The sequence below is a fragment of the Pseudorasbora parva genome, chromosome 18 (genome assembly GCF_024679245.1).
Source record: "Pseudorasbora parva isolate DD20220531a chromosome 18, ASM2467924v1, whole genome shotgun sequence".
Classification (NCBI taxonomy): Eukaryota; Metazoa; Chordata; class Actinopteri; order Cypriniformes; family Gobionidae; genus Pseudorasbora; species Pseudorasbora parva.
Window position 1 is genome coordinate 26,025,706 of NC_090189.1, and position 18,688 is coordinate 26,044,393.

Consider the following 18,688-nt stretch of genomic DNA (forward strand, 5'->3'; position numbering starts at 1 on the left):
TAGTCCTGCGCAATCCAGGGTTGTGCAATGAAAAGAAGCAAGACGCACCGTTAAAGACTCTGAAATGGCCGTCTGATGCATTCTTATGTATGTTCAGAGGGGGTTTAAAGCAGTGCGGAAATTCCACCTTAAGGTGCCCACCCCAGATATTCTGACACAGGCCAATCGCCCCCCTCTCCAGTCACCTGATTCTGATACTGCCATTTTGCGCGGAGCGTCCGACTGTTAACTATAGGAAATTGGAATTGTTGCTTCATCAAAGATGTCATCGACGAGATGCTGAATTTTCACATTTAGGACCACTGCTGCAACTGTTTGACTGGGATTAGATCCATAGAATATCCTATTTCATATTCTCAGTAGCGCATGCATTTATATAACGCGAACGCGCGCTGAAGGAATTTGGGCAATGATGCTTGGTATCAAATTCCGTGATGCACCTACTTCGCTCGTGCAATGAATCAGGGCGAGATTTTCCGCGCCTAGACATCAATAACGCTCCGTTTGAACCGGTTTTGCTCCGTTTTCGTTCGTAGCCAGCTTCGTTTAAACAGCAATTACATGGTTAACCGGCAACACCGGAGGCTAGCGAGTAACATAGTGTCCTTTTTTGCGCGTGCTGAACGGGTAGGCCTATTTAAATAACGATCTGTCATTATATTGTCATCATTTCAGCGCGCGGTGATTGCCGTTATCTGAATGTCAGAGCATCCTCGCCCGTGTCCGGTTCGTATCAGGGTAGCGCTCTCCGCAAGAACCGACTCAACCCACGGAGCGGGCTCCCACACACCCCTGCAGTGAATAGATCTTTTTGAGAGACGATTTATTGAAAATCGTAATATGTCGGGACAGTCCATCACGGACCGGATCGCCGCGGCTCAGCACAGCATGACCGGATCTGCCATCAGCAAAGCCGTGTGCAAGGCCACTACGCACGAAGTCAGCGCGCCCAAGAAGAAGCACCTTGATTGTAGGTTAAAGCGGAAAAAAAACGCAGCGAAATGTCACCCGTTGTGTTTTGCACTGTGCTTCGGCTTCCATTTAGAATCACTCTTTGCCGGGCGATCGTTTGCTGTTATTTAGCTACAGCCAAACCCATGATTACAGTAAATTAGCCTTATATTTCTTGACAGCCATTATTAGAGATCATTTCATCAATTAACTGAAGGTCACCGTGGCACGTTCACAGTCCAGAACGGACGTAATGCTGATTAGAATGCGTGATTGACACACTGACCAATTTGCATACGACAGGGACCTCATGACCGATTATTTATTTATTTTTTATTTTTTTCGAAATACATTTAAATTCGGACTCTATGCATGCCACATCTGAGATATCACAACTAGGTGCTTATTAAATAATTAAGCAGAGTCTCATGTAGACAACGTGTACAAATCATTTTATGGCTGATTCCTTACAGGAAACACACAATGTCAAGGGCATAGCATGATGAACATTCGCTTGCGTAGGTGCAAATTGCTCGTGGCTTTAACCTTTATTCCTGTTTTCAATTTTTTTCAATGGTGTTGTTGCTATTTGTCCATTGTTGACTTACAGTGTTTGCTATCCTAGTGTGAGTCATTGAAGGTGACAGCAGTATCAATGCAGTGATGTTTGTAGCTTAGGTGTTTCATATTGCATCACCTTCATCTGTTTTATCTGTACATATATTCTGTGTTGCATTTGTTAAAGTAGACATTTGTTAAATATGGGGAAATGCAACAACAAAAAATGACATTGTAGATATTTTTAGCCTATCTACAGATATGAGTCACAATGACGGAGATTAATTTGATTCTGAAATGGAAATACTATTGCTAATCTTGGCATGGTAGGACTAATATTTGCGGTCAGGTGTGTTTTTTTGGATCATCCCCACCAGTACGGATGTGAGGGTTTGCCTTTCTTTATAGGTCACGATGAGTTTTTTTTCAGTTCACTAATAATAACTAAGTGTAGTTGATTAATGGAGCAGATTATCAATTAAGCTGTCAGTTAATGAGACCAGAGCAGATGTCCTGTGGGGGGACATAAAGAAACCAGCCTGCAGATCTAATAAACTGCCACGCTCCTTCAAAGTAATAAAGGTAGCAGGTGTTCTCTGAATATGTGCTAGCATTCACTGACACAGCTTTTATCATCAGTTAATTAGGGAGAAATCAAGTGTAACTTTTGAGTAACCGCTATTCAAGCAATGTCATGTCAGATAGCAGACCGGCATCACTACGGATTGTTCTATTACGGCGAAACATCGCATTTCTGGCAGTTTACCTTAATATAATTATGAACCACTGAAGTAGACAACAGATAAACATTGTAGGTAATGCCTTTAGAATTCTTATTTGCCAAATTTATTGGTTAAATATAGAATGAAAAGGTATGTGGACATTTAGTTTGGTGTTAACAGTGAGTTCTAGGAAGGCTTTAGACTAGACGTTAGAACATGAATGCATGGATTTGCTCCAGAAGAGCATCTCTTAATCGTAGTCAGCTTTCCAATTCATCCGAAAGACGTTCAAAAGGGTTTCGGTCTGGGCTTTGTAGCCCAGATACATAGGCTATTCACAAGACTCACTCATACATAATTTCTTTATGGACTCCACATTTATGGACCCCCAGGGGCATTGGTACACCCGAGTACATTCAACGACTTTTCTTGATTTTTATGCACCTGCTAGTAGTGGGTGTAGCTGAAATAGCCAGATTTGTTCCATATTTATTGTTGTACAGTATCACACACCGTGAACAATTCCATAAAGAAAATGGATCATGGCAGAAAATTACCAGGACATTATCCAGTAATTTTACATATACTTCCGTTAACCCTAAAACACAAGTTCAAACTTCAAAATACAGATAAAACACCTGTCTAAAATAAATATGGAAAATGCAGTCAAATTAATAGAGTACATTGTGCCCAATTTTTATGGATTTTTTATATTTTAGTTTTTCTTTACTCAAAAATTGTTGGTCGCGCAATATTATTATTGTAATCTAAAAAAAACATTTTCTACTTGAATACGTTTTAAAATGAAATGAATTCCTGTGATGCGAAGCTGATTTTTTTCAGCATTATTCCTCCAGTCTTCAGTGTCACTTGATCCTTCAGAAATCATTCTAATATGCTGATTTGGTCCTCAAGAAACATCTCTTATTATCAATGTTGAAAACAGTTGTGCTGCTTAATATTTCAATAGAAATGTGATTTATTTTTTTCAGGATACTTTGATAAATAGAAAGTTCAAAAGAATAGCATACATTCTATGTAACAACGTAAAAATATTTACTGACACTTTTGATCAATTTAACGCGTCCTTTCTGAATAATGTAAGTATTAATTTCTTTAAAAAAATCTTTCTGACCCCAGGCTTTTGAAGTGGTAGTGTATATCATCTAATAAGTAGGTCCACACACTTATTCAACCTCAACGTAATTGTTCTGGATCATGTACATTCATTTTTCCTGCCCTGTTTTGCACAGATCTAATGCACTGCACCAATGAGCTGAACGTGAATATACCTCACTTGGCTGACACATTGTTTGAGAGGACAGCGAATCAAAGCTGGGTGGTGGTCTTTAAAGCTCTTATTACTACACACCACCTCATGATGTATGGCAATGAGGTAAGAGTTGCTGGTTGAATTCCTCTTGTTCTTGTCAGTTTCTCAGTGGACCAAAGTATGTCACAAAATCAATGTAACAGTACTTTACAGGACCATTCTGTCAGATTTTTGAAATTTTTTATCTTTCGGGTAGCTACGAAACATAAAATTCCTTGTTTTTGTACTCTTTCGGAAGGTATATATTGTTATTATTCTACTCAGTTTGCTTTATTGATCACCCTGCACTTGCTTGTCTGTGTCTTACATTTCATCATCCAGAGGTTTATCCAGTACCTTGCATCAAGAAGCACACTCTTTAACTTGAATAACTTTGTAGATAAAGGCGCATTACAAGGTATTTTTTATTGTTAATACTTCAGCATAAGTGCATTCATGTACCAGATGGCAAAAAAATTGTACTATTGAACGTTTCTTCTAGGTTACGATATGTCCATCTACATTAGACGCTACAGCAGGTATCTGACCGAGAGGGCTCTGTCCTACAGACTCGTTGCAGTTGATTTCACCAAGATGAAAAGAGGGTGAGACATCTGCTCTGGGGAAATAGTCCATAATAAGACAAATAAGACAAATGGCGACATTTGAAACGGCAGCCTTTGAAGGTGTACCTGTTGTCACTGGTCACAGCTTTCAGTTTCAACTATGTGTAAGCTCACACATCAATATGTTCTGCACAGGACTGATGGAGTGATGCGCACCATGAGCATAGAAAAGCTGATGAAGACTCTACCTATCATTCAGAATCAACTGGACGCTCTTCTGGACTTTGAGGTACAGAGAACAATATGTTTCAGTTTCCAGATCTAAAAGTGAACATTGTGTGGGAATAAAACAAATCGAATGCATGATTTTTATCAGTATTATGGTAGGTAGAATAGTGTAATTATGACTACTGATTACTATCTACCGGTTCTTCAGTCTCTCTGCCTCAATCTGGCCTTCCTTTTCTGCAATTTTACACACTGAATTTAAAAAGTAATTTTTCCTTAATAAAAACACATATGTTCCTAATTACAGGGCATGTTGTCAGTGTCTGGGGGTTAGATGTCTCAATGGGTATATTGTCTTCAAACAGCCTATTATAGAATTTTCAGCAGCAATTTATTTTTTATAAAAATATAAACTCACCTAAAGGATTATTAGGAACACCTGTTCAATTTCTCATTAATGCAATTATATAATCAACCAATCACATGGTAGTTCCTTCAATGCATTCTGGTCAAGATAATCTCCTGAACTACAAACTGAATGTCAGAATGGGAAAGAAAGGTGATTTAAGCAATTTTGATCGTGGCATGGTTGCTAGTATTTCACAATCTGCTCAGTTACTGGGATTTTCACGCTCAACCATTTCTAGGGTTTACAAAGAATGGTGTGACAAGGGAAAAACATTTAATGTGCGGCAGTCCGTGAGCGAAAATGCCTTGTTGATGCTAGAGGTCAGAGGAGAATGGGCAGACTGATTCAAGCCGATAGAAGAGCAACTTTGACTGAAATAACCACTCGTTACAACCGAGGTATGCAGCAAAGCATTTGTGAAGACACAACACACACAACCTTGAGGCAGATGGGCTACAACAGCAGAAGACCCCATTGGGTACCACTCATCTCCACACAAATAGGGAAAAAAGGCTACAATTTGTACGAGCTCACCAAAATTGTATAGTTGAAGACTGGAAAAATGTTGCCTGATCTGATGAGTCTCGATTTCTGTTGAGACATTCAGATGGTAAAGTCAGAATTTGGTGTAAACAGAATGAGAACATGGATTCAACAAACCTTGTTACCACTGTGCAGGCTGGTGGTGGTGTAATGGTGTGGGGGATGTTTACTTGGTACACTTTAGGCCCCTTAGTGCCAATTGGGCATTGTTTAAATTAATGTTTTTTGAATATTCCCTTTCATGCAGTGTGTAATACAGCTGTTTGTGAATGTAAACGTTCTTACAAAGTTATAAAGTGCACAATAAATAAAAAACAGCTTTTCTCCCAAAAGAAAGAATTGACTCTTAACCGCATAAACAAGTCTTCTGTAATTTGAATCTCACTGCATTATGGTTCTACATCACTAGAAATTGTATTTGCATAATGCCTGCCTATGTTGTCCACCCGCAAACAACTTCACCCGCCTGTAAACTTGTCATTTTACTGACGACCGCTTCTCAAATCTTTGAGTTCAGTGAACGCTTCCACTTTAAAGATTTGTCAGTACCCAGATTATTTGGAAAAGCTTGCTCCTCAGAATCACAACCTTTGAATAATTATTGATGTATACATTTTCTACTAGGTGTTCAAAATAACCTACATAGTTTTGTGTTTTACATTGTGCAGGTCACCAGCTAACTTGGTTTATTACTTTCTTACTGAAATAGTTTTGCAAATTCGTTGTGGGCCACTATTACCTAAAACTGTGTCTATTAATGCAGATTGTCTGTTCTTCTTACTACTTTGAGTAAAGATAAAGGATGAAGCAAGATTTGTTTTACAAACATTAATGTTACATCAGTCATTCACGTTAGTCCTCGGCTAACAGATGCACCGTTATTGATAAGGTTCCCACATGTGCGAAATTAGAAATACATTTGAAATATACACATCGGTTTGTTGATGTTGATTACAGTTGCTTAATCTCATAATGTACATCAAACTGAGTACCGTATCACTGAGGAACGTCCTGCTCGAGTTGTCCTTGCGATGGAAGTTCAGGGTGAATAACTCGTTCTGCCAATTATTCATCATCTGATTCGTGCTCGGATTAATATGGTAAAATCAACGCCATTGTTACTGTCTTAACAGTGTGTGTAAACACTGAGGCCTGAGGAAGCCTCCAGAGCTGGAGTTCAGTTATGGTAATGATATTTTAGCTTCCGTAGCATGCGCTGTAAGCGGTAGACCAATCTGGGCCGAGTGGCCAATCAGAGCAGAGAAGGCTCGCGGAAAGGAGGGATTTAGAGAGACTGATTCATCCGTGGAGTCATTTGAGAATCACTGAACATTTTGGTGATGTGCAATGCATATTATAAGAAAATGAAAGTGTTTTTGAACTTTGATGCATGTAAACCTGTTGTAGGAGACCTCCAAAACTAAATTAGGAAAATTGCATAATAGGGGCACTTTTGCCTAATAATGGACGACTATTAGACGTTTTTTTAATAAAACGTCTAATAGCCGTCCAAACACAGCCCTGACGTCTAGGCTTAAACAAAATTTGTGCTGTCTGTGAAAATGTAATAGATGTCTAACCGTAGAAATGAAACCAAACACATTGTGATCACTGTTGACTTTGCTTACATGATGGAATATCACACATCTCGCATGTTATTTTGGCAAAAACAACATGTAGCTAAATTCAAGGTTATTTAATTTATGGCTTAGGTTATTATTTATAAGTGGGTTACTCATAGTCGGACTATTTCGGGTCTATAGTTAACTGTGACGGTTAAATGCATTAAATTGTTCAAACGTGACAGTAAAGACATTTATAATGTTACAGAAGATATCTATATCATTTCAAATTTTCTGCTCATCAAATAATCCTGAAAAAATGTATCATGATTTCCGCAAAAATATTAAGTTGCACAAAACTGAGCACCAAATCTGCGTATTAGGAGGATTTCTAAAGGTTTATGTAACTCTTATCAAGGTTTTATGAAAATTCAGCTTTACCTTCACAGGTACATCATTTAAAAATATATTAATTATAGAAAACTGTTATTTTAAATTGTTATAATAGTTCACAATATTAGTGTTTACTTTCAAATAAATGCAACCTTGGTAAGCATAAGAGACTTTCAAAAACAATGCAAATATTATTACAACACCAAACTTGTTTTATTATAAAATATTTAAAAAAATACAAAAATATATAAAGCTCATAAAAACACTCTGGCATTTATGAAAAACATTCCTGTTATTAAAAGATAATTCAACCTCTGAATTAAAATCCCTGTATTGTGTTGACTGTATACCAGTGTGGTCTTACAGAAGCCCTGCTTGAGAAAACACAAATTTGTGCAATCAAACCCGTACAGCTTCTGAGATACAACTCTTGTACCCTTTATGGTGCTTCAGATGTGGCTTTTGTACCAACAGCAGGAGGATTGTAGAAGCTTGAGATTGCTTGATGATTTACAGACGCCTAGTTGGAATGCAGAAAAACAGCAAGCTGGCATTTAAAGGCTCATGTTTTGATTACATTTGTGATTTTGTGCTTCCCTGCAGGCCAGCTCTAATGAACTGACCAATGGGGTGATCAATTGTGCCTTCACGCTGCTCTTCAAGGACTCTATCCGCATCTTTGCTGCTTACAACGAGGGCGTCATTAATCTGCTAGGTAATACATTCACCTCAGAGCAAAGATTTTTATTTTAGTCATTCAGTAGTTTGTGTACTCCTATGAGTATGCAGCGCAAACGTTGTTGGTCACAGCAGCTTTTATATTGGAATATATTATGTGTATTAAAAATATATTTTGTACTTCAAAGAGACGTTGACTGCAACTTGCTAAATGGACTTTTTTCCTTCACTTCAAAGAGAAATATTTTAATATGAAGAAGAATCAATGCAAAGAGGCGCTGGAAATTTACAAGAGGTTTCTTATCCGGATGACCAAGCTCTCCGAGTTTCTCAAGGTGGCAGAGGTAAAACATCTCCAGATCTAATCCATGCATGGGATGGTTGGGCTCATCTTATTCAGGCCCTTTTTTGCTAAGTGTCCCTCTTGCCTTTTGGTCCAAGAACCTGTATCAGAGGCCCCCCCTCATGCTGCCTGTTCTGGTGCCTGCACTGCATGCCTTAGCAGAAAGTCTCTCTATCTATCTGTCCCTCTCAACAACAGCAAGAACAGAGCTATGACACGATTGCAACGAGTCCTTAAATGTGCAAACGATGAGTTGAACCTTTGTTTTGCAGTTTGGATACAGGCACAGTTGTCAATTTTGGATGAACAATTGCATAAATGACACGATAAGATAAGCTGCAAAGATAAAGCTTTGCTACTGTAGAGAAGACGAATGAATACCGGGCACCTGATATTTTTGACAACTGTGCCAGTGTGATGGTTGGAACTTAGCTGTTTAATTTTGTCTGTAAAGCCCATTATTTTGATGTGTATGGAGGCATACATGGGGAAAAATGCTAAGCACATCCTTCTTGAGTTTTTCGTTTGGTTTCTTCTCTTCTCTCTCTTTATTTAAATCCTTCTTTTGCTTTCTGGCTGAATAATATGACTCTTCAGGAAAAAAGGGTGAAGTGCTATCCAAAAACTGACTAAAGTTGACTTTAAGAGCACATTTCTTTCTTTGTATAACAATGTGTGTATGCCATTTGTTTTTCTTGTCTTTTTTCCAAAGTCAACATTAGTTGTGTGTTTCTTTTGGATGTTTCTCACCTAGTCATGTAAATATCTCACCATTGACCTACAAGTGTCTTCTCACTCATCATCTACGCCACCCTCAGAACCTCAATGTCTGTGTGTGTAACATCCAGTCGTCCATACTCTCTTTTTTGGTTCTCATAACACTGCATGGAGTAATGGCTCTTTTTCTTAATTCTTCTTTCTCCCTTCTCCACGTACCTCGGTTTTCTCTTTTTACCGTTTGGTTTCACGTTTTGTTTTCCGTTCTCCCTCCCTTCCTTTTCTTTTGTGTCACAGCAAGTTGGAATTGATCAGGTTGACATCCCAGATCTCTCACAGGTTAGTGGTGCATTTCATCTCAGTTTCTCTCATGTGGCTTCACCCTGATCTCTCATTCACGCCTCACCCCATAGACCATCATCCCCAGCCCTGATTTCTTTTGATTTCCCCCTCATCTATCAGACTTTTAGGATAGGGGCCTCAAGAATCTTACTCCATACCCGCGCACTCCCAAGGAATCAGATGTGCTGTTTTGCATTTTCTGTTGTCGCCAGAGGTAAATGGGTACCAAAGCTATAGTCTATGTGAATTTTTACAGGTGCTATCTCTGATAGCCGTTGCCTTGATTATAGCCACATTTGATCAGTAATGAAAAGTCAGTTAAGGTCTCATTAAAGCTTAGTGCTTGCCCCTCAAGCCATTTCTTACTGGCATATACCCATGAGAAATTTGACTGCTTGTACTTACAAAAGCCGCGTTTTCACTGTCTCTGACACAACAGCGTTTACCCTCCGCTTATTCACCATCACTTTGGTTGGAAGGAATAATTGTATATCCACAAATCTTGATCCACTGCTTGTCCATGTAAATGACAATATACAATATATAAAATACTTACTGAGAGTTCTCACGTCGTGCTGATAATTTGATTGGAATACACAACGGCCGTTGCATGCAGTCTAATCGCAGATGTTGAAATTGTCTGAAACTCAAACGAAGCTCATATCCAGTCCAATTTCCCATCGGGAATGAATGACTTCCGGTCTGTCGTTTGTCAGAGACAGCGAAAAGGCGGCTTTTACACGGATTGATATATGGCTAAACGGTGCTTGTGCGATGATCTCTGCCACGTTGTACGTGGCCAGTCTGACGGCGCGGGCACGGGCTCGCTAAACAAAGACATCTCCTAACCTGTAAGCACTCACCTTTGCCATATATCTCTGTACTGGTAGGGTATTCTGCTTGGATAGCTTCTTGGGAAGAACAGTGAATGTGCACAAATAAAACGAATGCCTTAAAACTGGAGCTGGGGACTAAATTCTGCCTGGCACCTCCCGAAGTTTTATAGTCAGCGGCGCTGCCAAATATAGACCTGCTTTTTTCCTGCGTCTCTTAACAATTCTGCTGGGGTGCCGGGCATTGACGTCCCCCTTCAGTTTGCCACCATTTGGCATATTTGACATTTTCATTTACATTGGACAGGGACTCCTGAAGGTGTTGGGCTGGCACACTACAAAGTGGTACTTCAACCATGTCAACAAAACATTTTATTGGAAGGAGTGCCTTGTTTACTTAAGCTGAAGCAGTATTCAGAAGGCCTGCGTTCTATTCTCAAGTACTCTATCATTAGCACCATTGATTAGGCTTATTTCCTAAGTCCTATTTTAAGTGCCTTTTCTTGTCTGTAAGATAGATATCAATCACGGCCTTTTGTATACTCCTGCTCCTGTAGTACCCTTGTCTTAACTTCTCTTCCTTGTTTATCTCTCCTTTAATAGTGTGTTGTTTCGTTGCATATGTTTCAGATTTCTCAGTAGAATGCTCCCTCTATTGTGTCTTCCTTCAAATTACACGTCTGAGAAATCTGCTCTTTTGTTATTCATGAAATTTCCTCCTCTGAATTGGCATGCACACCGGACACAGCTCATGGCCCAAAGGCAAACGTTGTATAAGGACAGACGCACGTGCCTGCGTGCCGAATCCTTTCGGCCGACATTTCGATTCAATTGACGTTGCTCTTTTTTGGACGAAAGTGCAATACAAGCATAAAATACTGGCAGCGTGGTCTGGTCTCACTCAATGTTTGCCTTTCTTCGGTTAACCTGCTTTGGCTTCCAAGTGTTTGGGCTTCTATCAAAATGTCGATGCAGACATTGCAATCAGCACTAAAAGCGGCATAGCTATAATTTTACCCCTGATTTATTTCCAAGAAATCCAAGTGGAATCCAAAGGTTAGCAGGTTCCGCTGTGGCGTTTGATACCTGTGCAGTATGTGTGTTTATATCCTGTGCATGATTAGAACATTCTCCTTGTAGGTCAATCTGCTTTCTGTTTTTCATAGTAGTAATTCTTCCTCAAGTGATCTCAGTTGACCTCGCAGGTCTTAAACGGCCTGTCGGAGAACTTGCATGGGAAACAATATTGTTTTGCATGTGTAGCTTTTAAGCTTAAGCCCTTTCCACTTGAATTACTTCTGTTGTGTTTCCCCTTTGTTTTCAGAGACTCATAACCACTATTAGGTTCTCTTAGTTACGCAGCCTTTGTGTGTGTGAAGGTATGAGTGTGTGAGAGAAAGAATAAAAGACAGAACAGTAGAATATACATATATCAATTCCTTTTTTTATACTACATAGAAGTATGTTAGGTGCAAATGTTTGTGTGTGTGTGTTTTGTTTTGATCATTTTTTTGCTGCTACTTTTAACCATTTTATTGTGTTGCCTAAAATCTGTGTTGCCTCATCCCTTCTTGACCTCACCACCAGGCTCCCAACAGTCTCTTAGAAGCTCTGGAACAACATCTGGCTTCTCTGGAGGGCAAGAAAATGAAAGAGGCTTCTACTGTCAGCAGGTACTTGAATATACGCTGGGATTCTGTATAAGGGTCATTGACAAATACAACTGCGAGGAATGAAAAATCTAGTTTATATGCAACGGCTGAGTTCTTGTAATTGCACTCTTTGTATTCATGCTGATTTCATTCATTTAAAACAAATAATCTAATCCAGCATTTTGATTGTTTCTAAACCTTTTTGATTCCAACGTCCCTCATTTTTCGCAACACTATTTTAAAAAAATGTTTCTAGCACAACCAGAACAATGTATATTCAATTTATATGTAATATTGTATTAATTTACATGACATTTCCAGGTCGAGAAAACACACTTTTAAAAATAATTAAAATTGAGCCCCCCTCTTTGAAATCCACTGCTTTTAATATCATCTGTGTATAAAAAAACATTCTTTTCTATTTTCTATTAATTCATTTTATTTATTTTATTTATTAATAGTGGGGTAATCCATTTGACACGAACCAAACATCCCCTTCCATAAAGATCTCATATACATTTTTAAAGTTACAGACCTGAACACATAGTTGTGAGGGTCGTAATAGGTTCTATCTGTTTTGTGTTTTTAATAAAAACTCTTGATGGCGCGGGCTGATAGGTCCTTAAATTATCCATAGGGAACAGCTGATTGGTTCCTGCTGTAACAGTAGCCAATGAGCTTGCAGCTCAGCCTTTAAACACTGGTCAACTTTGCTGTAGCAGTTGTAGCACTCTTTTCAGATACCCTCCTTCTTCCCCAGCTCCACCTGTATAGATCTGCTACGTGTAATTCATGTATGCTATAGCATGTCTTAAAGGGATAGTTCACCCAAAAATGAAAATTTGATGTTTATCCGCTTACCCTTAGGGCATCCAAGATGTAGGTGTTAGAATTAGACCCTATTGACATGCATTATACGAGCAACGGTTGGAATTAAAAATCTTAATTTGTGTTCTACCGAATAAACAAACACACCTACATCTTGGATGCCCTGCAGGGGGTAAGCAGATAAACATCAATTTTTTATTTATGGGTGAACTAACCCTTTTAAGCCGTGGTCACGCTAGATTTTGACCATGCAAGATTTCTTCAGACACAGCAATGGTCGTTATACGTAACTCCAAAGCGTCTTTTTCAAAAACATGAATTCAACATATAATAACAAATAATAACAAATAGTAATACACTCAAAATGTAAACAAATATATAATATACTCGACTTTACTGCAAAAAATATTGTTCTTTTAAATTAGCTAAGAGGGAATTTTAAGCTGCATTCAAAAGCACTTGGCTCAAAAATCAGGTGCCAGTTTGAATGGGCATGACAGTGCTGCTCATAATCAACGTTGTCATGGAGATTGTGGTTCCTACAGTAAGGTTTTTACAGATCCTCATAATCTACCCACTGAAACTTGTCTAAACAGAGCGATTGATTTGTTAGTTTGTGTATCCACTGCGATCAGACGTTCCAGTAAATCATTTTCTTTTTGCATTCATAGGGAGGTGGACGGTGACAGACTACAGCCTGCAAAGGTACAAAATCTCATTTCTCTGTCAAATTGCTAATAGGCACAGACTTCACAACAGCATGAACATTTTCGTTCATCCAAACAATTACATGTTCTCTGAAACTGTTAGCATCAATGTTGCTGTTAGGTTTATGCTGTTATTTCTGCTCTGCAGGCTGTTCAGCTCAAAGACATTGGCATGCAGACCCCAACAGTATCCCCCAGCGGGCAGTCTGTGGGCAGTGCCAACAGTAGCTGCACCAGCAGCGGTGCCACCGAGCTTCTGTCCAGTCCACCTGATTTAACCATCACAAACGGGTACATGAGCCCATGTTCTGGAGTATTTCTAGTGCCACTTCTTTATGAAATACCATTGCTCTGTATTGCTATATGTGCATTTATCCACTTAGTAAATGCATTTATCCAAAGAGTTGATTGTTCTGCCCGTTACCATGTTTAATTGGACTTTCTTCATTCTCCTGAACAGTGTGCACAACTTCACCAATGACCATTTTGATCTCCAACATATTTCCAGCACCCCTGCTCAGACAACCACCCTGCCAGCCACTAACAACAGCTGGGGAGGTAATTAAACTGGCCAAATACAGTCCATTTTACTATTTCTATATTCTGAGTGTTTTAGCATTTTTCTTTGACACAATTTTAATCTTGCTCTTCTTAAATTCTTTATTATATGGCACATTCTCCACTTGTTTGGGACTCAACCAAGTGAGTATTTTACATATTGTTATAATGAGTTAATTGACTTTTAAAGTGTGTAATTTTTTAACCTTTAGCTAAATTTAACAATTCAGAAAAACAGATAATTCCACCCCAAAAACACACCTGTATTTGGATAAGTTCTTTTTAGTGAATCAAAAACATACAGCTTAACCATTGTAGTCTTATTCATGAATAAATTACTCTTATGAACCAGTTCTTTTTAGTGATTTAAAAGCATACAGCCCAACCAGTATATTCCGATTCATGAATAAAAGGCTTATGAACCCATTCTTTTTAGTGAATCAAAAACACACCCTAACTAGTGTAGTCCAATTCATGAATAAATGACTCTTATGAACCAGTTCTTTTTAGTGAATCAAAAACACACCCTAACTAGTTTAGTCCAATTCATGAATAAATGACTCTTATGAACCAGTTATTTAGGGAATCAAAAACACCCCAACCAGTGTAGTCCAATTCACAAATAAATTATTCTTGTGAATCAGGTCTTTTTAGTGAATCAAAACATACAGTGCTGCCAGGTGTAGTCCGATTAATGAACAAATTACTCTTATGAACCAGTTATTTTTATTTTATCAATAACATACAGTGCTGACAGGTGTAGTCCGATTAATGAACAAATGATTCTTATGAACCAGTTCCTTTTAGTGAATCAAAACATACAGTGCTGCCAGGTGTAGTCCGATTAATGAACAAATTACTCTTATGAACCAGTTATTTTTATTTTATCAATAACATACAGTGCTGCCAGGTGTGGTCCGATTAATGAACAAATGACTCTTATGAACCAGTTCTTTTGCAGTGAATAAAAAACAGACAGCCCAACCAGTGTAGTCTGATTCATGAATAAATGACTCTTATGAACCAGTTATTTTTATTGGATCGAAAACACCCCAACCAGTGTAGTCCAATTCACAAATAAATTATTCTTGTGAAATTGTTCTGTTTAGTGAATCAAAAACATACAGCATGACCAGTGTCGTACAATTCATGGATAAATGACTCTTATCAACCGGTTCTCATCAGTGTATCAAAAACTCACCCTCCTTAAAAACGTATGCCCCATTCTAGGTACAAACAACTCTTACAACTTGTGTTCTTTTATGAATAGTTGAAAAAGATGAGTTTTCGGTTTAAATCAGTCTGAAATGCGTCTCAGCATTGCATCAAATCAAATCAAATCTGAACTGAGAAATTGATACCCAGCCCTTTATATGTCTCTGTGCATATTGAGCTGGTATTTTGTCAGCTTTAATATTGAAAAATAATTGCCTTGTTTCCTTGTTTTTATCTTTCCAGATTGGCTTTCCCGTAGGGCCACTTTTGAAGCCCACCCTCTCCTCGCAGGTCCAAAGTCAAGGCACACAGCTGTACAATGGAGGAAAATTACTTACTAATGATCTGGATTCGTCCTTGGCTAATCTTGTGGGCAGTGAGTCTTTCACTCGTCTAATTTATTTTGTTTCTATGGCAATTAAACTACAGACTATGATACCTGCGCTCATAATGCATGTTTTATTTGTCATAGATTTACATTTTGGAGGACCCCCGGCCAAAAAGTAAGGCTTTATCATGTGAAGCGTATGATATTTTAGGTTTATAGACAACATTAACACTAATTTATGCAATGTGAAGTACAGCTACAGTCTGACGTAATGTATGAAGTACACTTTTTTTTAGGCCAGAAGTTCACTGGACTCATTTGGAGAAGAAAGCGTCTGGAGGTTCTCACTGGCAGTCTAAAGCCATGAACGGGACGGCACCCTGGAGCCACACACACCTGGCCCCCGCTCCCATACCGATGCCACAGATGGTATGGAAATTGACTCATTGTTCAAGGCATACATCTGTTAGAAAAGTTCAAGCATTATTAATTATATTTGAATACAATATGTATGCGATTCCAAATCCAAGCGACGGCCTATGCAACTAATTATTGCATAATTTCTGTGTGATTGTCAGTAATGCCTTTCTCTCTTCTGCATGTTTTTGTTATGATACAGAATGGAATGATTTATACTGGCTATGTAAGTCCTGCTTCTACATAAACACGATTTAATCAACAAAATTCAAAGATCAAAATAAACCAGTTACAAATTTTTCTGCACACTTAATTCTGACATTTTTCTGTCTGTCTCAGGCACCAGCTCCGGTTGCATTTCCGATGACAACCCCCCAAGTGCCTGTGTATGGGATGGTATGTGTTTCTCATCATGTCAGATCATTTCTCATCATGTTCTTATTGTTTTTCAATAAGAAAAACATTTATTATTATTATTTTATGGAAACCCTGATAAAAAATGTTCAGGACTCTTTGAGGCAGGGACCCCCTGAACCCCTTAGATATATAGGTATTATAGCATATATATATATAGTAGAAGTATAATTTAGCAACACATCCGCTGATGTCAATAATAATAATAATTATTAGTAGTAGTTGTTGTCCTATGTTTTAAAGGGATAGTTTACACAAAAATTTAAATGATCTCATAATTACTTACCCTCAAGCCATCCTAGGTGTATATGACATTTCTCTTGCAGGCGAATACAATCAGAGATATATTCAAAAAATGTTCTGACTAATCCGAGCTTTATAATGGCAGTAACTGGCAGCCCAAAATTTGAAGCCCATAAAAGTGCATCCATCCATTGTAAAAGTAATCCACACAGCTCAATGATGACGATACATAACAACCAAGCAGGTGCACCAAAGCTGCTGTGGATCCGCTTGCCTGAAACCCTCCGTAACTGGCAGATTTGCAGAAAATGAATGTTGTTTGGCAAATAAATAAATGATAGACAGTCGCATACGTATTACACAATTTTTGTATCATGTAAGCTTTGTGGTACATCTCAAACGAAGGAATATAGTAATTTATAGTTCATATTAGTGTGTCCACGAATGGCTTGGGTATGCAGAGCATTCGCACCTTATATGGACTGCACAACCCTGGTGTACTGTAAAATAAAAAACGATTATTTGATTATAATGAAACTCACTGCATGCTTCACTCAAAAAGCATGCGTCAGACTACACACTTTGATTTGATAACCCCAGAAAACGATGTCGCGATTATCATGAAGCCCTCCATTTTGGAAACCCTGCTTTGAGGAACACAAAGTTCAAAAGAACTGCATTTCTAAATAGAAATGTTATGTATTTCGATCAATTTAATCCATCACTGATAAATAAAGTATTCATTACTTCCACCAACACTCATGCTGAACTTTCTGCTCTGTAGATTCCTCCTCCTGTGGGGCAGATGGGCTCAATGCCCTTGATGGCTCCCCAGCCTGTGATATATAACCAGCCCATCCTCCGCACCACCAATCCTTTCACCCCAATCCCTGGAGCTCAGGTACTCCCGACCAAGAGCGTCCTAACTTGTTACATTAAAGGCTGTTCTTCTGTACGTACCTCTGCATGTGATCTGTGATAATAAGATGCCTTTTTTCCAGATGCACTTCATGTAGCACTGAGGAGCATGTTGAACTGACACATACGCCCGAGGAAAAACATCAACCAATCCAAAACCAAAAATGGCAAGGCAGACATGAGAAATGGTTCAAATGGCTCAGAGACTGAAGATGTTCATGTGGCATTTTTCCCCTTAGCCCGTGTGTTTGTAACATGCTCCCTCCATCCAGCGACATAACAGTCCTCCGTCATTTTACATGTTACCTTTAATTTCTAAGTGTCAAAATTTAGTGTTTTTAGGCAGCCCTCTTTGATGATGTCACTGGCTGATGCAAACGGAATGACAGTGTACAGTGAATTGCAGTGGAATGAAAAGTTGTCATGATGTCAAGCCCCTCCCCTTCCCCCCTGTTTGGAAAAGTGATTGTTGTAATTGTGCACACTTGAATCAATGTTTATAATGTCTAAACCAAGCCAAGGTTTTGTATGCACATTGCCTGAATAGTGTTTCGAATCAACCACTGTCAATGTTGATTGTGCCACAGCGGATGGCATCTCGATTTCTTGAGTCTTGGAGAAATGTGTACAGGTCACTTTTCGTACATTTGTCTTGTCCCCAAATATTTTGGATTTCACCTTAAAAGTTCAATTTGTTTCTACATGACTTGTAATGCCTCATTCAGGTATGGTAAGGTATGGCTGTTTGGATTAAAGTAAAATACAGCAGAATGTTTCTTTATTAAATATCTGGCAAAAAGTGCACGTCAGATAAAGGCGATGACTGTGGTCGTGTCCAAAATTACCCCATATAACATTATATAGCGCACTATTTGAGGAGATGTTTATAGTGATGTCCAAAACCATGGCCTCGTCCCAAATGGCACCCTAAACCCTCACAGTCTTCCTCTGAGTCCGCACTTTCACAACGTAATGCCGCTTTGACTGCCGGGTAGAAGTCCTCTGCATAGCTTGCGAACTTGCGGGCTCAGCTGAAGTGTGCATCGAGGCTGCATAGCCGCCGCAAAGGGGGGCGCTCACGAGCACCCTTCTTTACGCCTAAATTACGAATGGGACACCCTAAGGTCTTGTGGACTTAACGGACATGCATACACAGCAGCCATTTTAAGTCCACAAGACCGAAAGTGCACATGAAGTGTGCCATTTAGGACAGGGCCCATAGCATTGGACATTATGTGCACTCATTCACTC

The 18,688-nt window shown here is 38.9% G+C and overlaps 1 protein-coding gene across 5 annotated transcripts; it reads left to right on the forward strand.

Annotated features, from left to right (window-relative positions):
- The first annotated feature begins 194 nt into the window (after window positions 1-194).
- Window positions 195-18,208, forward strand: LOC137046199 (phosphatidylinositol-binding clathrin assembly protein-like). Of its 5 annotated transcripts, none has more exons than XM_067423312.1 (19): window positions 195-970; window positions 3,485-3,627; window positions 3,886-3,961; window positions 4,046-4,148; window positions 4,305-4,398; window positions 7,848-7,959; window positions 8,160-8,266; window positions 9,280-9,321; window positions 11,745-11,830; window positions 13,309-13,342; window positions 13,493-13,635; window positions 13,805-13,902; window positions 15,377-15,493; window positions 15,590-15,620; window positions 15,727-15,874; window positions 16,065-16,088; window positions 16,202-16,258; window positions 17,304-17,420; window positions 17,521-18,208. In XM_067423312.1, exons 1-19 carry the CDS (start codon window positions 841-843, stop codon window positions 17,533-17,535), a joined length of 1,677 nt encoding a protein of 558 aa, XP_067279413.1. In that variant the 5' UTR covers window positions 195-840; the 3' UTR covers window positions 17,536-18,208. The 5 variants fall into 5 exon arrangements, with proteins under 5 accessions (XP_067279413.1, XP_067279410.1, XP_067279415.1 ...); XM_067423309.1 differs by having other exon boundaries at window positions 13,805-13,901; window positions 15,361-15,493; XM_067423310.1 differs by having other exon boundaries at window positions 196-970; window positions 13,805-13,901; window positions 15,361-15,493; window positions 15,742-15,874.
- The last annotated feature ends 480 nt before the right edge of the window (window positions 18,209-18,688 follow it).

Bases quoted from the DNA above. Each gene is read 5' to 3' on its own strand.
- LOC137046199 (XM_067423309.1), top strand. From the start codon at position 841: ATGTCGGGACAGTCCATCACGGACCGGATCGCCGCGGCTCAGCACAGC. The intron at 13,343-13,492 runs GTACAAAATCTC...TCTGCTCTGCAG, and splicing joins ACAGACTACAGCCTGCAAAG to GCTGTTCAGCTCAAAGACAT. The intron at 16,259-17,303 runs GTATGTGTTTCT...TCTGCTCTGTAG, and splicing joins AAGTGCCTGTGTATGGGATG to ATTCCTCCTCCTGTGGGGCA.